Raw genomic sequence first — 17,842 nt, 5'->3', positions numbered from 1 at the left:
TTTCAAATCAACCCTGTGTACTCACTGAGTGTCTCCACTGGAAAGAGGAACAGCATGTGTGCTGTGTTCTTTTATATGGGTTGGTGTAATGCCCTCCTGTGGTAGTGTCACCTATGTGTGTATATTGAATGCCCATTGGTCGTGTCGTATCTTCCTGACCTATTGGTTGAATGTCTGTGTGTCATGTCTCTGGTGCTCCCTCTAGTGTCTATCTAGGTGTAGTGTGTTCACATTAACCCCTTGTGTATTTACAGTGATGCATATCACCACATGAAGCTGGCAGAAATGACTGCTGTGGGGATCCGAGGAGGCGAGGAGCCACCTATGGTTGCAGGCAATGAGCCCGGGGCACCGGGGGAGCCCCGGTAGGGTTGCAGCCTTGGTTGGGTTGGGCTGCTATTGGAAGGGGTGTCGCCCGTGGGCTGGGGGAGTGGGTATTTCAGTCCGCCATGCCACTGCCTGCGTCTTGTGTACCCATTATGGGGGCAACCACAGGCCCTGACTGTCTGTCCCATTGACCACCCATAACCGCCACTGACTGTGGAGTCCTCTGGCCATGTGGCTGAAGGCTATTGCTAAAAGGGACTTGGCAATCGTAGTTAGGTGAGCGCTTCATATCTCCGAAGAGAATTCCCATGGGTAGGCATGCCATGTAGCCTTGCATCCCAATCAGACCATGATTCCTGGGCACGTTATCTGAATACTGCAAGAAGGAACACCATGGACGCAGCGGGCAACATCCAAACACAAAGGGGCTGGTCCCCAGAACCAGGGACAACTCTGCAACCAGAGGTGGGTGTGCACCAGGAAGGGAACCAACCCCCGGTCCAGGTAACATTATGTGCAGGTGTCTGGGTACATGGTGTGGGGTCCGGTGACCCGGGGTCCCTGCTGCAGCCAGGGGTCCATGGGCTGGCCATGTCAGGTGGCAGGGGATGTGGAGGGGGAGGAGAAGGGGTGCGATAGGGGAATGGAGTGCCCTGGGGTGAAAATCACCACTGGCTGCCTGTCCCTCACTCTCTCCAATTCCTCACAGATATTACACTGGTTAAATTATATCTCGGACCCAGCAGAGGCTGCCCTCATGGTGCAGTTGGCAGGCCAGGCAGCCAGACACCGGAGAGGGTGGCGGTAGCTGCATCGAAAAAGGCTCGAGGCGGCGGCCCATGTTTAAGGCCTACACCCTGAGGCTTGGGCCACTCATCAGGCCAGGTAGAGAACCAGAGGGGGAGGCCGATGACAGCCCAAGATGTACTGCTCTTTTGAACAGATGATGGACATCGTGCGCTACAGAAGACTCTGCCTCAACAAGGTAAACGGTGCGGCATCTGTGCCATGTCCGCACGGAGGAGGAGGATACCTGCTCCGTAGTCCTGGATCAGCTCCAGGTAAACCTGGTCTAGAGGTTAAGCATTTGACTGGGACCCAGCAGGGTCCTGGAATCCAGCAGACTCCAACTGCTGTCTCACCTTGGATGTTCCTGCTTCCACCTGATGGACATCAGCAACTATGTGCTGTTCACCAGAATGTGCCCCAGAAGCCTGACCACTACTGTCGCCCAACTACAATAAGGTAGACAAGAATGGAACCACACATCTGGCTGAATGACTGTGGAGAGGCATTGTGAGAGGGTATTGTGTTCAACTGTGTTAACGGCTGCAGGCAGAGAGAGGATGAGGAGGGATAGATAACTTTCTCAAAGTCACAGAGGATGTCATTTGTAACTGCGGTAAGGGCTGTTCCATGCCATGGTGGGGGGTAGAATCTTGATTGGAGGAAGTTAAAGAAAGGAGTTCCAGGAAAGGTGAGTATGGATTTGGGAGGCAGCAGCACCTTCCAGCAGTCTGCAAATGGAAGGGAGGTTGGAGATGTGTTGCTGGTTTGCAAACACAGAATGCAATAGAGAAGTGTCATTCCCTGCGGGAGAACTGGCATTTTCCTGGTTCCATTTCCAACTCCAAAAATAGTCAGTGAAATTTCCTTCACTCTTTGATGTTTACAGTACTACCCTAGAAACAACACTTTGAAGTAAACCATAAAGTTCAGGCCAATGTTGAGATGAATACTGCAGATATTGTCACTGTTACCAGGTGTTGTTCACAGTACAATCACAGTAAGGTCTGTGATGTTGTTACGTTTGTAAGTGCCACCTGCTCTGGAGGTTTGGAAACATTATCAAAGTGGCAGATCTGTGTGGTCAAAGACTTGCGGCTCTCGGTACTCGTTCGGCCTCTGCTGAGTCGCTCGTCGTTCTGAACACCGGTCGGGAGAAGACAAGAGAACGCCGTTTTGAACTCTTCCCGGAATTTGCCTTAAAAAGAGCAAAATATCTCAACTTTGTTTGACATCCGTTCAGCTAAATTAAGTTATTACCAACTGGGCAAAGAGAAAAGACAACTGTTTTTGGAATTTCGATCAATAGTTCAAGCAATGGATGTTTAAGCAAGCTACCAGTAAAATTCATTATGATCCTCACTGAGCATATTCATTCTTATTTGTCTACCTCATTATCCTTTTAAATCCCTCCAAGGAAATCATTGAAATCTGGAACAACGAAAGTCCGGACCATCAGTGTGGCAATAATCGTCAATTCGATTGCCACATCGCTCCTATCTCCGCACTGACTATTCCGCACTTCTTTTTTTTGAAATAATTTTATTCTCCTCCTATTTCACATTTTCTCCCAAATTTACACCCAACAATAAACAATAATCAGTAACAAATGTAATGTCAATCCTCATATCAATAACAACGATCCGATCCCCCGCCAAACATTAGTCCGCATGTTAACATAAACAAATGACAAAAAGGAATCAGGAATCACCTATAGTCACCACTAATAGATACAGTCCCCCTCGCCCCAACCCTCCCAGCCCTCCCCCCCCCCCCCAATGTTTGATGTAACCCAATTCTCGAAAGTGCATAATGAATAACACACATGAATGTAGAACCCCTCCATCCTTCCCCTCAGTTCAAATTTGACCTTCTCAATAGTCAAGAATTCCAGCAGGCCCCCCCACCACGCCAGGGCACATGGTGGAGAGGTTGATCTCCACCCTAATAGGATCCACCTTAGGGTGATTAATGAAGCGAAGGCTACAATATCTACCTCCACACCTGTTTCCAAACACGACTGGTCCGTCATCCCAAATGTGGCCTCCCGAGGGCCTGAGGCCAATTTCACATGCATATTCCACACTTCTAACCAGTTTTTACAATCCCGTCTTCTTCAGAAACATGGAGGATACAGTCACTGAAGAGCTTAAGTGTCAGGGAAAGACAAGTCATTCTGCCTTATATTGGCGCTAGCTACATAATGTAAGTTTAAAAATATCCAGCATGGGTGAGTGGATGTATGAGTGAAATGGGACGGGTGGTGGGGTGGGCAGGTGGGTAAGTGGGTAGGATAATGAGTGGTTCGGGTGACAGGTGGGTAGGATGGTAGGCAGGTAGAGTGGGTGAAGTGGATAGGTGGTGAGTGGTTGACTGGTTAGGGAGTAGGCGGTCAGGAGGTGCTGTCAAGTGGGTTCAAGAAAATAGTCAGATGTGTGAGGTCATTCATTTTGGTCAGCAAACTGGAAAGGCAACTTATTATCTAAATGGGGAGAGATTTCGGTGTGCTCCGGTACAGAGGGATCTAGGTGCCCTTGTGCACGAGTCGCAGAAAACGAGCATGCAGGTATAGCAGGTCATAAAGAAAGCAACTGGAATGTTGACATTTGTAGCTAAAGGAATAAAGTATAAAGGTAAGGAAGCGTTGATGCAACTATACGAGGCATTAGAGACAACGCACCTGTAGCATTGTGCACAGTTTTGGTTCCTTTATTTGAGGAAAGATATAGTGGCATTGGCTGCAGCTCAGAGGAGGTTCACCAGATTTATTCTCGAGATGAGGGGTTGTCTTATGAAGGGAGATTGAGCAGTTTGGGCCTATACTGTCTCGAGTTTGGAAAAATGAGCAGCGATCAAATTGAGGCCGTTAAGATGATAAAAGGTTTGGCTAAACTAGACATGGAGCGGATGCTTCCTCTTGTGGGGCATTCCAGAATGAGAGATCATAGTTTCGGGATAAGGGGTAGCAAATTTAAAACAGAGATAAGAAAGAAACTACTTCTCCCAAAGCATCGTGAGTCTGTGGAATTCGCCAGGGCAGCGTGTGGTGGATGCTGGGACAGTGAGTAAATTTAAAGAGGAGTTGGACGGAGTTTTAATGAATCATGGGTTGAAGCATTACGGTGGACTGGCAGGATGGTGGAGTTGAGACCATGATGAGACCAGCGTGATAGTATTGGATGGTGGAGCAGACTCGAGAGGCTAAATTGCCTACTCCTGCTCCTCATTCTTATGTTCTAAGAAAGAACTATTCTGTCCAATTCCACTTACCAGCTCTTAGTCTGTAGCTTTGTAGGTAACAACGCCTCAAGAACATGCCTGGTGTTCTTGATTAATAAGGGGATTTCTTGATTCATAAGGAGGTCATGGGGTTATGGGGAGAAGGCAGGAGAATGGGGCGGAGGAACATCTCAGCCATGATTGAATAGTGGAGCAGACTCGATGGGTCGAATAGCCTAATTCTGCTCCTAAATCTTATGGTCTTATGGCGCTGGCTACTCAGGTTGGGGGAGTTCAGGTAGGAGTTGGAGAATCACCGCTGTTCTCACTGTGTTCTCGGTTCATTGCTCCTTCTTGGCTCACTATGTTCTCAGCATGTTCTCAACTCGCCGGTGCTCTCATTGTGCTCTTGGTTCACTACTGCTCTTACTCCCTTAATGTCGATTAGAATTTCTCCTGCCTCGGTCTCCAATCGGCCCTTCTTTACTTTCACTAATATCTTCCTGATTACACAATTTAGCCGCTCGAGCCTGCTCCACCGTTCAATATGATCATGGCTGATCCCACTGATGTGTTATCTGTGTTGGTCTAACATCGACTGCAACTGGATGCACTAAAACGAGAAACAGGCTTCCGACACAGGAGATGGTCCAACACTGTTTTATTGAACCTGCTGATTGCTGTACATAATCTGCTGTGGGTTGACACTCTATTAACCTAACTGATAACCTCCTACTGGCTTGACCAGACTAGCTCTCTATCACATGGTGATGATGTTCATTGGCCTGTGCACTGCGACTATCTCCCTAGCCGTGTCCTGTGAGAGAGGGAGAGCCTCAATGCCCTGTGGGCTTTATAGTGGTGGTATCCTTTCTGGTGATTGGTTGATCTGTGTCGTGTGTGTTCATCGGTTATCCTGTGTGTCAATCACTGCCTGTCTGCATCTCACGATATACATCAGTGGATATTATGACATCTCCCCCTTTTAAAATAAATTTTGGAACGTGGCTGTATATGCATGCATAACTATGTACAAGTGGGGAATGAATGAACATATGTACATGGAAAGGTGTCTATCGTGCAGATACAGAGCAAACTGAACAAAATTTACAAGATTTAAGTCGATAGATTCAGTCTTTGTGGTGGGTGACGAATTCTTGTCGATCGTCACAGAGGTGGAGGGGGGGACGCCAGCACCTGGACAGGCGGGATGGCTGCCATCTCGCTGGCCTTGTGGACAGGTGGGGATCGCTGCCAGATCAGTGGCCTCGTAGTACAAGACATCCGGAGGAGACATGATGACATGCGGAGAAGTGCGGTCGGGTGATGGTCAGGGAACTTTACGCAGCGCCCTCCTGTTGCGCCGTAAAATGGGGCCATCAGCCATTTGGAGAATGAAAGACCTGGCAGCAGCCTGTCTGACAACAACAGCTGGGGCTGACCAACCTCCTTCAGGCAGCTGAACGCGAACAACATCGTCTGGAGCCAGCGCAGGCAGATCTGTGGCATGAGCATCATACGTGATCTTTTGCTGGTCCTTGGATCGCTGCACCTTCTGCAACACCGTGAGGTGGTCAAGGTCTGGAACATGGATGGCTGGAACAGTCGTCCTCAGGTAGCGGTTCATGAGCAGCTGCGCCAGAGACAAACCAATCGCCCTGTATGCCAATAGCGCCAGGTTGAAATGCGAGGCTGAGTCTGCAGCCTTGCACACCAACCGCTTGACAATACCTGCACTAAACCTAAAGAAAAACTGCTGGAAAGTCTCAGCAGGACTGGCAGCATCTGTAGGGAGAGAAAAGAGCTGACATTTCAAGTCCAGATGACCCTTTGTCAAAGCTTTGGGTCACCTGGACTCGAAACGTGAGCTCTTTTCTCTCCTGACAGATGCTGCCAGATCTGCTGAGATTTTCCAGCATTTTCTCTTTTGGTTACTATTTTATTATTGGGCTACCAATATTGAGAAAGTGCGGGGGTGGCTTAGTGATCAGAGTTCCATATGGAGGCAAATTGAGGTGAGTTCTTGGTTATGGCTCTAGTTTGGGTGCTTTTGTAACTATCTCGCTTCCGTTCTCTCCTGCAAGATTTTATTTGAATCCGGTAGTGTTGTCCACCCTGGGAGCAGTTCAGACAGAATTTTAAATTTAACTCCATGTCATTGTTGGCCCCTATCTGTGGTAATCATTTCTGTGTCAGCGGGCTCAGACTCAACGTTTAGGTCATGGGAGAGGAAGGGTTTGGAGAGGTTTGGGGACCAGTTCATGGAGGGAAAGTTTGCCACCTTTGAGGAGCTGGTCCAATTTGTTTAGTTATTTCCAGAATCACGATTTTTTGCAGAAATATTTTCCTTCATTTCCCTGACACCACCATCCTCCCTTTGAAGAGGATTGTATCTTTGGCCGGATATGGTGGGAGGAGTATTTTTGGTATTAATAGACAGATCCTATTGGCAGAATTGGCTCCGGTGGATGAGGCAAAGATAAAGAGGGTGGGTGAATTAGGTTCTATTCAAGGTGAGGAGGTTTGGAATGAGGCTTTTTTCAGAGTAAGGTCCTCGTCCTCCAGTGTCTCGGCTTGGTTGGGTGACCTCATGGAACCTTTTACATTTGGAGAAGGTCAAGTACACCATTAGGAGGTCAGTAGAGGGATTTTACCTGAGATGCCAACCATCCATTTCCTTTTTCAAAGAGTTAGTCACCGTCAGTTCTTCAGGGTTTTTTTAGTTTATTTTTGGGAGGTTAGGTTTGGATGTGTTTTTAACTGTTGATTATGTACTTTTTATATTGTAACCTGAAGCATCCATTTTATAATATATTGTCAAACTATTGTGTCAAAATGAAAAAGGTTTCAATAAAAATATTTTTTTAAAAAGAGGTTGAAGACAAAAGTGGCCAGTTAGCATACTGCAGAAAGGAGACCAGGAGTTAACAACCCAATAGCCATGTGAAATAAAGGAAGAACAGGGACTGGGTTCACCATCACCCGCAGCCGGTAGCAAAGTTCCTAATGCGGTGGATAATCGGGGGAAAACCCTGGATCAGTACCCGGCGCCAATGCTCCAGTCACCCACTGGTTGCGCCATTGAGGCTCGCGCCCTGCGCCAGCGGGAGAATGCAAATTGGCCATCCTATTAATGGGCTGGCACTGGATTCTCTAAACCACCGTGATGCTCTGGCCCTCTGGTCCAGGATTCACGAGGGCATGGATTGATGCAAGTATTTGTCAGCATGGCCCTGATGCACTGGACCTTGCAGTGGACCAGAGGGATAAATATTTAAGGTAGGTGCCCTTCAAGGTCCAATGGAGGGTCCCCTCCCCCCAACAATGCTAATCCTGGCCACCTGCTATCAGAGACCCCCCCCAATCAGAGAACCGCCCAGACTTCACCAAACCCTCCATTAGAGACCCCCACAAGATACCCGAGACCCCCATCAGACTCATCATCACATCTCCCCATCAGAGACACCCACCCCCCATAAGATACCCCCACCAGACCCCCATCAGAGACCCCCATCAAATATCTGAGACCCCCATCAAACCCATCAGATACCCCCATGTCAGAGAAACCCCAAACCACAGTCCCCATATCAGAGACCCCCCATTAACAAAGATCCCCTATAACAGAAACCCACCCGATATTAAGTACTTCCCATATCAGAGAACCCCCCCCCCCCATATTAGATGACCCCCCCCATATCACAGAATCTCTAAGATCCTTCCATTAGAAATCCCCAATAACAGAGACCCCCTACCCCATCAGTCACACCTGCCTGAAAGCTAAAGAGCAGTCCAGGCAGAAACATTGAAAAAAAATCACTGCTTTTTCACTCACCTGTCCCTTACACCTGCTGCCTCAGACAGATATCTGGAAAACTGCAGCTGTAACTTCATAGAACACCAAAAACACTTCACAAGCTTTAAAACTCCTGATATTCTTTGATATGAAAGGCTTCTATTCACTTCAAAGGCTGTAATTGACAGCGTCAGACAGCCAGATATTTGGACTGTTTAATTTCATTTCCCTTCATGCTTGAATGTATCTCAAGTACCCTGCTTTGAACTGAACCATAATATTAGTAAACATTTAGGAGTTAAATGCTTTTACTTCCACTTTTTCTCCGCAGAAAGCACTTAACTGCCTTTTATATGGCCAGGACCTGTCAATCATAGCTGGATGTTTATGAACATTGCGGTTACATTCATACCTGAAGAATAAAAGCTTCAATAAAGAGGCAAAAGTTAGGGTCAAATAGACAATAGCCTCTGATGAGCTAATGTTAATGGATGACTGACAGGATTTGATCATTTTAAAAATAAATTTAATATTTTTAAAAAAATGTTTCTATTTTTATTTTGTAAGCACTTTTATCACTATTAACTGAAGAAATATTCTGACCAGGGGAAATTGTAAATAGGAAATTATTTATTTATTTCATGGCCTGTTTTTCTACAATAACTGCTCCAGAATGGTAAATTTGGAGAAAAAAAAATTTGGGGGGGGGGAATTGTCTGGTCGTCCGCGAGACCCGCGGCAGTGATTGTTGTGTTAACGGTGGTATCAAAGGTTTCCCCCCTCCAGCCACTGGTGAGCCGCCTTCCACTGCTGTAGAACATGCCATGGAGAAGGAAGGAAAGCCCGTCCTTTGGGTCAGATTTTGTTGCTGGTGCAAGGCATCTAATGGTATCTGCTATTGTCTAACCTTGGTCCTGCACCCTTCCACTCAAAACAATTTTTCCCTTAAAGATGCAAAATGTCAGAGCTGATAAACAGGACAAACAATAGGGTGATCTCTTTATCCAATCAGAATTAAGGATTGGGAAACAAACGATGATAGGTCTGAGGAAGAGGGTGAATCAGGATGTACAAATTGAAATAACAAGTGGGGGAAGAAAGATTGGATTAAGAGAGAGAGAGAGAGGAGACAGGAAAATAAATTCAAAATCTGAAGGCACAAGAGGTTTCAGTGATTGTAGTTAATTTTCAGTCCCAGAGGAGTCGATCGACAATTCTTAACATATCACATCATTAAAAGCTTTCTTACGCTTAATGACAAGATATGACTTTCTGTGGCAAGTTTAATGAGCATCTTAAAGGCTAAGTAGAGCAGGTTCCATTAAAAAAGGGAACCTAAGGTCCAGATGCCATTTTGGGAGGTTAATAGCAAAGTAGCACAACTTAGACAGCAACTTTTTCATTTTCACACTTAACAATGCATCTGCTTTCCAGCTGAACCTGGTGCGCCATCTCCCATATACTAAGCACCATTAGCCTTTCACAATCCATTGAGCACCTTAATTAGTTCTGAGCAGAGTGCTTGTTCGCAATCTGTAGCTCTTCCTACCTATCTGTCAGTTTCTAACACATAGGTTTTATATCGATTCATTTGCACCAGCATGTTCAATTTAACCAATACTGGTTAGACCACCTTACTGGACACCTGCGAGATGCCCATTTTGCATGAGCTACACTTTGAGATGAGGCAAATGAGCACCTGATGCCATTATTATATACAGAATAATTAATGTCATTAAATTCTTGGATAACTTCCCAATATTCATTGTGAATTTCAAACGAATTAGAACCGTGAATCAATGTAATTTTAGACAATGTGAAAGGGATTTCCTTGCTGTGATACATGGAAAAATAGCAAGCTTGTTCTGAGATCAGTACTTATAAGAATTAAACTTCCTAAAATTGTTAGCCTGCTTAATACATTATGATCAGTGCCTTTGTGATAGACTCATATGGTATTAGGAAATGGTGAACGGCATTCGGTTAATTGAGATAGCTGCTTGTGATAAGGTTGGACACTATAAGTGATTGTGTGACCAAAACTGTCTTCAGATATGAATTCAATTTATTTCAAGAAGTCGGGAGAAAATCAAGCACTGCTGCAGAATATTAGCAGCAGAAAAGGCCGTAGGCCCAGGCCTTTTAAAATCTGGAGAGTGTTACATCCAAAAGGTTTCCTTGCCCGATTCCGATTCCAACTCTACCTGTGAAGGAATCAGATCTCCTGGTAAGAAGGAACTATACGTGACTAACTTTGTGACTTGCTAAACATGCGTCTCTTCAAGGGAATCTTACAATAATCCTTGATATACGACTAGAGTTATTGAAACCACCTAAAACACCCAATGAGGGAGTAAAAGACCAGGTGGACAACACAGCGTGGGAGTTGGGTCACCCTCATGCATGGTTACTGTGGAGAAGAGGCAACTCAATAATTCCCATGGTGGAGGGAGAGAATGCTCCTACTTGTCAGCGACTGAGGGCAGGATTTGAATTTGCGGAGGGGAGGGGGAATAGGACGGGAGGTCGCTATCTTGCTGCCCGCTCAAAATGGCGGCCAGACAATGGGATTCGTGACAGAAAACCTTGCAATTCCCGCAATGCATATATTTACATGGCAAGGGACAGTAAATCGCTTCTAGCAGCAGTGCAAACTAGCGGCAATTCAGCTCCGGAGGAAGAATGTAAAAGGCTCCTGCCCACAATGTTCCTCTCACTATGTCATTGCTCCGCTAGGTCCATCAAATTCTGAACCTCCTGACCATCAATTCCTCAGCTCACTCTCAGTACCTCGAGGCGTCTTGAACACCAGCAGTCACCTGATTTTCATTCAGCCTGCATAGGTTGCCATTCATTCCTTGTTGACTTGATCAAAATGATTGAGGCCCCAGACAAAATATTGAGGGCACTTTGGGCTTCATCATCTAAAGTCCAAGGATTGCTCCAGTACCAAAAATGGGGATTCCGGGATTTTTGGCCCCAACCTTTGCTAATAAACTAACTGACCTTTAACAAACTCTGAACCCTCTGTCTTTCTGTTCAAAAGTCATTATTGTTATCAAAGAGTCATGGAGTAATGTCGCACAGAAGGAATCCATTCGCCTTTCCAGTCTGCTCCTCTCCAATTCTCTGCTCTATACCCCCTCTCAGTACAAACCCAAACTGGAATTTTGAAAGTCCCCATTTCCTTCATAATCTCTGGATATAGAATGTCAGGTCCAAGCACTTTGTACACTTTAAGCCAAAATATTTTCATCTCTTGCTTTCCATTCTATATTATAAGTACTTCACAGCTTTTTTAAAAATTAAGTCAGAATTTACCTTTTTCCCCATATCTTTCTCTTTTGTAATCACAGGAGCAAAGTTCTTATTAAGTATCGTGACTGGTCTTAGCTAAACCTTTGCTAATTCACTGGCTTCTCTTCGTATTCATCAAATCTCTTTGGACTGAAGTGTTTGGAAAATCCAAAATACTTGACTATTTTTTGAGATTCTCTCTTCAAACTCTCTCCTTCCTTTCCCATTTTCTTCTTTTTTTTCCTCACTTAGATTTAGGCGGTAACCTTGTCTCAGTTGTTTGCGCTCTTGCCTCTCAGTCACAAATTTCTGTGCCTCAAGCCCCACTCCAGAAAATTAAGCATAACATCTGGACTGAATCATCAGCCACCATTGGGGCTGGAATAGGGGATTGGTGTGGGGGTTAAAAATAGCACTGCTGGCTAACCTGCGTGCCAGATCCCCAACTCCAGCCCACCTCTGGAATATTGTTGTGGAGGCTGCGATTGGAGGCCAACTTCATTACCTATCTGTGTGTGGAGGATTGACTATCAGACTCATTAAGAACCTAACTGAAGCCAATTAAAAGTGGCCAGATGGGATTTTCAATCGACCTCCAGGTTCTTGAAGGTAACAGAGGCCAGTTGGGTCTCTGGAGACGGGCACCGGGAGGGCTATTGCTCCAGGAATGCCTAGAGCCGTTGCCTGCCAATCTGGGTGTGTGATATCCTGTGGAGGGGTTCACACCCCACACCCCCTCCTCACAATGGTGCACTGCCTGCAAAAGACATTTTCCAATTAAATATTTTAACATTGAAGAGAGGACACTTCTATCTTGAGCCACCCATGCTCTTAGAACATAGAACATAGAACAGTACAGCACAGAACAGGCCCTTCGGCCCTCGATGTTGTGCCGAGCAATGGTCACCCCACTCAAACCTACGTATCCACCCTATACCGTAACCCAACAACCCCCCCCCCCCTACTTTTTAGGACACTACGGGCAATTTAGCATAGCATCCGCACATCTTTGGACTGTGGGAGGAAACCGGAGCACCCGGAGGAAACCCACGCACACACGGGGAGGACGTGCAGACTCCGCACAGACAGTGACCCAGCCGGGAATCGAACCTGGGACCCTGGAGCTGTGAAGCATTTATGCTAACCACCATGCTACCGTGCTGCCTCTTATTCACCTTCCATGAGATTCTACTGCTCCTTCCAACCTGAAAGGCCGATGATTGGCCCAGCAGGTTTGAGAGACTGTGTGCCATCCTTAATTGGAACCTGGTGCTCATGAGAATCCCAATGAGTGACTGTTCCCCTTCGGGATCTGGTATGGCAGCCAGAAACAGTGTCAATCTCTGTTTCTCACTCCCCAGAGGGAACGTTCAACCCTGCAGTGCTTTAATTTTGATTGAGAAATTAAACTGAAGCCTCAATGACATTTGCCTTCAATGGCCTTTGCCAACGATGGCCTATAATTTCTGCGCCGCATAGATGAGTTGGGAGGAGGGCAGCCTTGTTGACAAGGATCTTGGTATCAGCACAGATGTCGCAGTAATCAAAGACCTTCATCCTTAAGTGTCCAAAGGTGGTGCTCACTGATTGGATAGGATGTTGGATTGCTGCATCGATGTCAGCCTTAGATGAGAGATGGCTCCCTCGTATGGAAATATTTCACATTTGGGATGCTTTCTCTGTTGATATGGATGAAGAGGGGGCCTTGGGGCGGGTTGATAAAGGACTTTGTTCTTCTTGAGTTTGAGGTTGAGGCTGGGACTGATTCTTTGGCATGTTTTCACAAAGGTGTGTGGCATGGCTTGGAGATTCTCTTCTGAGAGAGTGGAGATGGCATTGTCATCCACATACTGAAGTTCATGAGGGATGTCAGTGTCATTTTGGTCTTGGATTTCAACCGGTTGAGGTGGGAAGGCTTTCTGTTCATCCTGTAGACAATGCCCACTCAACTGGCAAGTTATTTCTTGACAAGGTGAAGGATGGTGGCAGTGAAGATGGGGAAAAGGTTGGGGGCGATAACACATCCCTGCTTGACTCCAATCTTGGTCTCAAAGATTTTTGTCTTATTTCCATCAGTGAGGACTGTTGCCAACATCTTGGCATGGAGAAGTCGGAAGATGTTGATGAATTTCTCTGGACAGCTGGCTTTTGACAGGGTCTCCCATAGCACTTCCCGACTGACTGAGTCAAAAGCCTTGGTCAGATCGATGAAGGCCATGTAGAGTGGTTAATGTTGCTCCTGGCATTTCTCTTGAAGTTGTTGAGCAGGGAAAATCGTGTCCATTGTTCCACACTGGTATTCCGTAAGGTTTTCTTCAGAAGTGGCAGAAGGTGGCTAGTGAGCATTCAGGTGTTGATCATCCAGCGATGGAAGGTAGGGAGATTCTTCAGTAGCTTTCACAGGCCGATTTTCTCGCTTCTTGAAGATGGTGGCGATAACGGCATCTTCGAGATTGGCCGGGATTTCGCCTCTGTCAAAGATTTTCAGGAGCAGCTGATGGAACTGATAGGCGACCTCATCTATTTCGTTTGAAAATCTCCTCTGGGATCCCATCCACTTCTGCGCTTCCCACGCCGGAGTAGTTCCCGCTACGCCGGCTGGCGTGAATGGCCTTTGGCGCCACGCCAGCCGGGGCCGAAGGGACTTCGCCGGCCGGCGTAAGTCCGTGCATGCGCCGGAGCGTCAGCGGCTGCTGACGTCATCCCGGCACATGCGCAGGGGAGGGGGTCGCAGATGACGTCTGCGGCTTTTCCATTCTTCATCCCCGAGTGTCGTGTTTGTCGATGAGGAGTTGCAGCTCCTTATCTTTCTCAGTGCACATTGCCTCTTGATTTCCTTAGTTCTTCTTCATACCTCCACGATTTGATGAGTTCTCCTCTTTGCCTCGCTTGTGATGTCATTTTGCCAGGCACGGGGTGACGTCATTCTCGCCGAACCAGTCTTGGGGCGCGATTCTCCGCACTCACGACGGGGCGGAGAATAGCGGGCGGCGCAAATTTTTACGGCGACGCTGGTCCGACGCCCTCCCGCTATTCTCCCCCCCCCCACGCCCGCCCCCCGACACGAATCGCTCATATGCGTCAGCCATCGCTAACTTTGGCGCGCGGGCTTAGCGAAATTCTTGATGACATCCTGAACTGGGCTATATAATTATGCAAGTCATTCTTTCTTTCACTTATTCTTCATTTCCTCCTTTTTGTTAATCATGTGTTAGCTTATGTCTGACCTCTTCTAAACTCTAACCTCAGCATTCTGAAACTTGAAGAAGTGGATGTTTCTAGTGTCATATACTTACGCTGTAACTTTGCCATCCTTTTTTTTTAAAGTAGCCCATCTCTGATCTACAGTCCTGTGAGCCAACTTGTTTTTCCACCTCACCTCAGCTGTCTCACTTAAAAATCTGTCCCATTCCAATTTGCTGAGAATTTTTCCTCACCTAATTGGACTTTGAACATTTCTTGAATTCCAACCTCTTTTTTAGTTCATTAAGGCTTGAGGGTATCGCTGGCTAGGCCAACAATTATAGCACAAGGTTCACTCCTGAGGCACTCAGCCAGATTTAATTAATTTACCTCAACAATTTCATTACACATAACTAACCAAACTCTCCCTCTCACAAGCACAAGGGACTTTCCACATGAAAGCGTCTCATATCTGTACATATATTGTTTTAATCCCACTCCTTTTCTCTGCTCAACTTTGGAAAGTAGGTCAGTAAAATCTCAAAAGTTCCTTTTCCGCATTTGCCGCACATTAGCAAGTTTGGGTGGCCTAGCTCGCCTGACTGCCTGGGCACCTTCTCCCCCCTTCCCCCAAACAAACAAAGAGATCAGCCTGTCCACCCCCTGAAGAAGGACATTGGCAAAAAGACAGCCAGTCATTGGGACAAAAACAAGAATTTCAGCAAAACATTAATTTTAACTGCCTCCACCCAGTCTGCCAACGACAGGGGGAGATTATCCCACCTCCGCAAGTCGGCCTTCACCCTCCCCACCAAGCCAGTGAAATTAAACTTCCGAAGCTCTGCCCAATCCCGGGCCACCTGCACTCCCAAATACCAAAAGTGGGTTGTTGCCAAGCGGAGTGGCAGCCCCGACCCCCGCTTCAACTCCCGGTGCGGAGACTATATACTTGCCTTTCCCTAAATTCAATTTACCCCGAAAACATCCCGAATATCTGGAACAGCTCCATTATACTCCCCACTGCCATGCTCAGTTCCAAAATATACAACAGCAGATATAGGGACACCCTATGCTCTATCCCTCCCACCCCCCTCACAATTTCCTTAGACAACCCCAAGCTCCGCAGCGCAATGGCCGAGGGCTCTATACCCAGTGCAAACAGAAGGGGGGACAGGGGGCATCCCTGCCTCATACCCCGCAGTCGGAATACCCTGAATTCATGTTGTTAGTGCACACACTCGCCAGTGGTTCCTCATACAGCAGCCACACCCACGCCACAGTCTTCAGCCCAATGCCAAATCTCTCCAGTACCACCATCAAATAACTCCACTCTAAACAATCAAATGCCTTCTCCGCAGCCAGGATCACCACCACCTCCGTCTCCCTTCTTCCACCGGAGAAAGGACCACATTCAACAAACACCTCACCCCCGTTCGAGAACAACTGTCATCCCTTCACGAACCCCGTCTGGTCCTCCCCAATCACCTTTGGGAGACACCCTTCCAACCAAAATGCCAACACCTATGCCAGTGCCTTGGCATCTACATTCAGAAAAGATATGGGCCTATACAACCCACACTCCACAGGCTCCTTGTCCTTCTTTAACAACATCAAGATGGAAGCCTGTCCCATTGTTTGCGGCAAGACACTCCTACCATTCGCATCTTCAAACATTCCCACTGCCAACCACATCAACTTGTCCTTAAATTTCTTGTAAAATTCGACTGGGAACCCATTGAACCCCGCCTCCTTCCCTGCCTGCATCCTCCCAATCACCTCCTTCACCTTCTGCTCCCCGACTGGTTCCTCCAACCCTGCTCTATCCTCCTCTCCCAGCCTCGGATACTCCAGCCTGTACAGAAATTCCCTCATCCCCCGCTCCTCCCCTGGTGGCTCCGACCTATATCGCTCGCTATAAAATTCCTCAAATGCCTTATTAATCTACTCTGGGGCCACCACCAGTTTCCTCGTCCTATCCCACACCTGAACTATCGCCCTCGCCGCTGCCTCCCTCCAGAGCTGGCCAGCCAGCATCCGCCCTGCCTTCTCCCCATGCTCATATGCGCCTTTCACTCCTCTCAACTAGTGCACCACTTTCCCTGTGGACAATTGATTGAACCTCGCCTGCAACTCCTCCCTCTTGGCCAGGAGACCTGGGTCCGGGCCCTCGCATACCTCCCAACCACCTTCAAAATCACCTTTACCAGTTGTTGGCATTCCTCACTCTCCTCCTTAGCCTTGAACAAGATCACCTTCCCTACCACTACCACCTTCAGAGCCTCGCAGACTACCAACAGCGAGACCTCACCTATGCAATTAAACCCCACATACTCCTCGACCACCTTCCAGATCTTGCCACAGAAGCTTGGGTCCGCTAACAACCCCATATTCATTCTCCACCCCAGCCTCTGGGCTAGACCCTTCTCCAAAGCCACATCCATCTAATGTGGAAAGTGATCCAAAATCACGATTGCTGAGTACTCCGACCTCCTAACCCCAACCAACAGTGACATTCCCACCATGAAAAAATCAATCTTTGAATACAATGAATGCTCCCATTCCCTCGGATACAAGAACCTCCACGGATTCACTCCTCCCATCTCCTTCATGAGGCCAGCCTACGCCTTCGCCCCCTCCCCATCCCCCCACCCCCAGACTGGGACAGCAAGCGCGGCTGGGACCTGTCCACCTTCAGTTCCAACACCATGTTCCAATCGCCCCTATTATCAACTCATGGGTCTCCAGATGCAGGAATCCACCTCGTTAAAAACCCCGCAGCATCCCAGTTGGGGGCGTATACGCTCGCCAGTGCCACCAACCGCCCCTCCAGCGGCCCCGTGACAATCACGTACCTGCCCCCCTGATCCACCACCACCTTCTCCATCTGAAACCTCACCCTCTGGCCCACCAATACTGCTACCCCCCAGAGCCCTATTTTCAAGCCCCGAGTGAAACACCTGACTCACCCAACCCTTCCTAAGCCTCACCTGATTCTTCACCCTCAAATGGGTCTCCTGCAGCACCACCACATCAGCCTTTAAGCTCTTCAAATATATAAAGCCTCTTGATCGCTTCACCGGTCCCCCACACCCCTCACGTTCCACGTCACTATTCTGACTGGGGTCTCTCACCCACCGCCCTCCAATCCACCATCACCATTACCCCAGCCATGCCCTTCTGGCCTGACCCACCCCATCCTTTTGTTACAGCCGAATCCATCCTCCTCCCTCCCAGAAT

General features: G+C 47.5%; 1 protein-coding gene across 1 annotated transcript in view; it reads right to left on the bottom strand.

The window, feature by feature from the left end:
• Positions 1 to 1,549: 1,549 nt before the first annotated feature.
• Positions 1,550 to 17,842, bottom strand: part of hcrtr2 (hypocretin (orexin) receptor 2) — an 82,848-nt gene continuing 66,555 nt past the window's right edge. The window contains exon 7 of the mRNA XM_038801050.1: positions 1,550 to 2,311. Within this exon, the coding sequence (XP_038656978.1) occupies positions 2,109 to 2,311 (203 nt within the window). The 3' untranslated portion in view covers positions 1,550 to 2,108. The remainder of the gene's footprint in view (positions 2,312 to 17,842) is intronic.

The sequence above is a fragment of the Scyliorhinus canicula genome, chromosome 6, assembly GCF_902713615.1.
Source record: "Scyliorhinus canicula chromosome 6, sScyCan1.1, whole genome shotgun sequence".
Taxonomy (NCBI): domain Eukaryota; kingdom Metazoa; phylum Chordata; class Chondrichthyes; order Carcharhiniformes; family Scyliorhinidae; genus Scyliorhinus; species Scyliorhinus canicula.
This window is presented reverse-complemented; position numbering and strand designations above follow the sequence as displayed.